This window comes from Dasypus novemcinctus, chromosome 6, assembly GCF_030445035.2.
Source record: "Dasypus novemcinctus isolate mDasNov1 chromosome 6, mDasNov1.1.hap2, whole genome shotgun sequence".
Lineage (NCBI taxonomy): Eukaryota > Metazoa > Chordata > Mammalia > Cingulata > Dasypodidae > Dasypus > Dasypus novemcinctus.
Window position 1 is genome coordinate 2,210,807 of NC_080678.1, and position 3,830 is coordinate 2,214,636.

The 3,830-nt window shown below is 46.6% G+C and overlaps 1 protein-coding gene across 1 annotated transcript; it reads right to left on the bottom strand.

Moving 5' to 3' along the window:
• Positions 1-2,473: 2,473 nt before the first annotated feature.
• Positions 2,474-3,541, bottom strand: LOC101424018 (olfactory receptor 13A1-like). Its single transcript, XM_004476702.1, has one exon. It carries the CDS (start codon positions 3,539-3,541, stop codon positions 2,474-2,476), a length of 1,068 nt encoding a protein of 355 aa, XP_004476759.1.
• Positions 3,542-3,830: the final 289 nt, after the last annotated feature.

Sequence of the window (3,830 nt, forward strand, 5' to 3'; positions counted from 1 at the left end):
GGAACTGTGTTCTGCCCACCCTGAATCTGCTGCTCCTTCCATTTCCTTCACCCTCTCCTTTTTTGTCTGGATCTTCACACTTGGCTCTGTTTGAAACATGATCCCCATTTCTTCACACTTTCTACTCCATCTTCAAAGGAGAGATGGGGTTCCTTGTATGTGCACCCCAAAGTACCAGACATTTTATTCCACAATCTGTGTGTACACCACAATTTGTGTGTGCATGAGTTTTTTAATTGAGGGAAGGGTTTATATATAGACTGTTTAACCATCATCCAGCAGAGTGGACTTGCTGAACAAGCAATGTGCATTTGCAGGAGGAAGAGAGAGGAGGAAAAGAGAGAAGAGGAAAGTGGTAGGGAGAGTGGAACAGGCAGGGAAAATGAGCAGAGTCTGTAAACATCTGAAGATGTTGTGCCCATACCACAGAGAAGCTGCTAGGGTCAGTGAAGAAATATATGCAGATCATTAAGAAGCACAGCACTTAGTGGGAATAAGACTCAATAAGCAGTTGTTGTCACTGCCATTATAATATTACAATATATTATGATTTTCCTGACAGGGAAATATCCAGAACCCAGCTGTTCAAACCTTGCACACGTCTGTCATCTTTTGGCACCTACCGTAATGCTCTGCCCCCACCTCCTGTGAAAGACCTTGATGCCCTTCCTTTTCAGAGGTGTACATCATAGATTTAAAGATAGTTGAGCATATTCACGCTGAAATCCTAGGTTACTGTTCCCTTATTGATGTTTTAGTTGGTTTAATAAACTTTATTTACACAAAACCCAAACTATTAGGAATATGTATATTTCTCACTGAGGGAACACTGGCCTAAAAGCACTGCTGGCTGTGTCACAAGGATACAGGAACCCCTGAGGTTGACGGCCTACATCCAGACATACTCCTTAACAATTTATTCTAGTCCTTGGCTAGTACCTGGTACAGAGTAGGATCTCATAGCACATCAGTGGATTTGGTTGTGTACCATGGAAATAAAACCAAGGCACAAAGATTTATAACCGCACAGACCCAATGGAAGCATGCACAGAGCCAGAGTATTTTTCATGATTTTCAACAAAGACACTTAGGCACTTGGTGAAACTCAGCATGTTGCCAGATACAGAGTGGATCCCAGACCTGCCCATGGGATCACAGGTTCTTGCCCCTGATGCCAAGGCCAGATGGGTGGCCTGGCTTCCCTGTGCAGAGATGTGGTCTCATGCATGATGGTGTATCTTCCCCATTTACAGAGGAAGTGAAAGAAGGAGACCATTGTGAAGTGCCCACTATGGGCCAGAATGGGGCTCTGATTGCTGGAATGTGGTTGGAAGGGCCAGCCCTCAAGTGCATCACAAACAGTCTCAGCTAGAGACCTTTAACCCCATGATGATACCATAAGGTATAACCAGTGCAGCCCATCAACTTATTTGCTGGGATCCCACCCTGGGCAATCAGTGGGCTGGGCCAATGGCCAGGATACTCCTATGATCCCACAAGTAGCCCTGGATAGGGCACATGGGATGTTGGAAGGGATCATCCCAATATGTTCCAGAGGAGGGCACTGAGGAAGGGGCTTGCATAATTCACAAAGGGACAATGCATATATATGCCTGCATCACATAGAGACCACAAGTCCACATGCCTGGGTGACACAGGGAATATGGGTCCACATGCCTGTGAGTACACACTGAACATGGATGCACACCCGGGTCACACAGGCAAGGCTCACAGCCTGGCAAGTCTGGAAGCATGGAAAGCAGTGCACTCACCTGTCAAATCCAGGCACTCACCAGGTAAATTCAATTCATCCCATATTATTTCTGATGGTCAAGCCCCAGTGGCTGCACCTCCAGTGTAGATGATTTGTGTTTCATTTTAAGAGATTCCAGTGTCACCTGGACTGATCTGGGCCACAAGAGGTCCTGCTAACCATCACTTCAGAGAGCAGAGTGGGGTGGTATCTTTATCTCAGAAGACATTGGAAGATTTTGCCAGGGAGGGGGCACTGGCTTTGTACATAAGAGGGGAGATTCTGGGGGGAAAAATCTGTGGTTGAGTGGATGGTGCTGGACAATGTATGGGGAGGCCAGTGACACACTGATACTGGACCAGCTGGTCAACCCTTTCAGTTAGAACTTGGGGTGCAAGGAAGGGGGTAATAATAGTAAGGAAGACTGGATGGGGAGAGGCAATATTAGTGATCAGGGTTCTTTGAGGGGCCACCCAGATTCTGGAATTTTCCCAGAGTGCAGGAAGAGTGCCTCTCAGGAGCTGGGTATGATTCTGCAAAAATAATATCAATTAGGTGCTCGCATAATGCGGCACCTTTCTGGGGCTAGTGTATCAGATCTATGTATTTCTAGGTAAACAACTAACTCAACAAAGCCACACCAACTTGGCCAGCATCCATATCTAAGGATGATTTTGCTAAAAATGTGATAGTTAGGTCTCATTTCTATAGATGTGTTCTTCAAAAAATGGGCTTTGGACAGCACAGGGTGGAAGAACAACATTTACTGCCTGCAAAGGAAAACAGTTTCCCCAGGGATGCCTTGAACTCCTTGTTCCTGAGTGTGTAAATAAGGGGGTTCAAGGTGGGGCTCAGAGCCGTGTACAGCACTCCAGCCACTTTGCTTCTCTCAGGGCTGTAGCTGGAGGCTGGGCTGATGTAGGCATAGAATACAGCTAAGTAATAGACAGAGACCACAATGAGGTGAGAGGAGCAGGTGGAGAATGCCCGCCTCTTGCCCTCTGATGAGTGGATGCGCAGGATGCTGGCAATGATGAAACTGTAGGAAAAGAGGGTGAACAGGAAATTGATCAATCCAAAGAAGGTATCACCCAAGATAGTCATGATGTTGTTCAGCTGGGTGGAACTGCAAGAGAGCAGCAAGAGTGGGGGAATCTCACAGAAAAAGTGAGTGATGACATTGGGGCCACAGAAGGACAGCTGTGCCATCAGACCAGTGTGGACAGAGGCGTTCAGGGCAGAGATTGCCCAGACAGCCACAGCCAGCAAACCACACACCTGTGGGCTCATCAGCATCCCATAACGCAGTGGCCAGCAGATGGCCACATAGCGGTCATAGCCCATGACTGTGAGCAGAAGCAGCTCAGAAGATGCAGACCAGGCAAGGAAGAAGAGCTGGGTCATGCACCCCTGGAAGGAGATGGCATTTTCCTCTGAAACCAGGCCCACCAGCACCTTGGGCAACACAGAAGTGGTGCAGACAATATCTATGGTGGCCAGGTTGGACAAGAAAAAGTACATGGGGCTGTGGAGGCTTGAGCTGCAGGTGACAACAGTGATGATTAGAGCATTGCCTATGAGGGCCACTGTGTAGAGAGAGAGGAAGCAGGTGAGCAGGGGCAGCCACAGCTCAGGGTGCTCCGAAAAGCCCTGCAGTACGAACTCTGTGACCAGTGTCTGGTTGTACTTCCCCACTTGGACAGACACATCTGCTAGACCTGGGTCCATGTGGGCATCAGTGTTGGCATTTCTTTCTTGGAATTCTGATGTTCTCTGTAGAGGCGACATCATACTCACTTCAGACTCATATTTCCTTGTGCAACCACTTTAAAACCCAACCTGCTCTCAGAAATGGAAGGAGTCAAGTGGTTAAATTGATGAAGTTCCATTTATTTCCTTAACTACCACTTACCCCAATGTTTTCTGAAAACCACAGATCCTACATTGTCTTTTATTTTATTTTTTTTCTTTTTTATTACTTTTTTAAAAAATTTAAAGGTACATAGGTCACAAAAACTGTTACAATAAAAAATATAAGAGGTTTGCACATACCTCCCACATAAACAACCTCTCTCAT

Excerpts from the sequence above, each read along its gene's own strand:
- LOC101424018 (XM_004476702.1), bottom strand. The coding sequence starts at position 3,541 with ATGTCGCCTCTACAGAGAACATCAGAATTCCAAGAAAGAAATGCCAAC.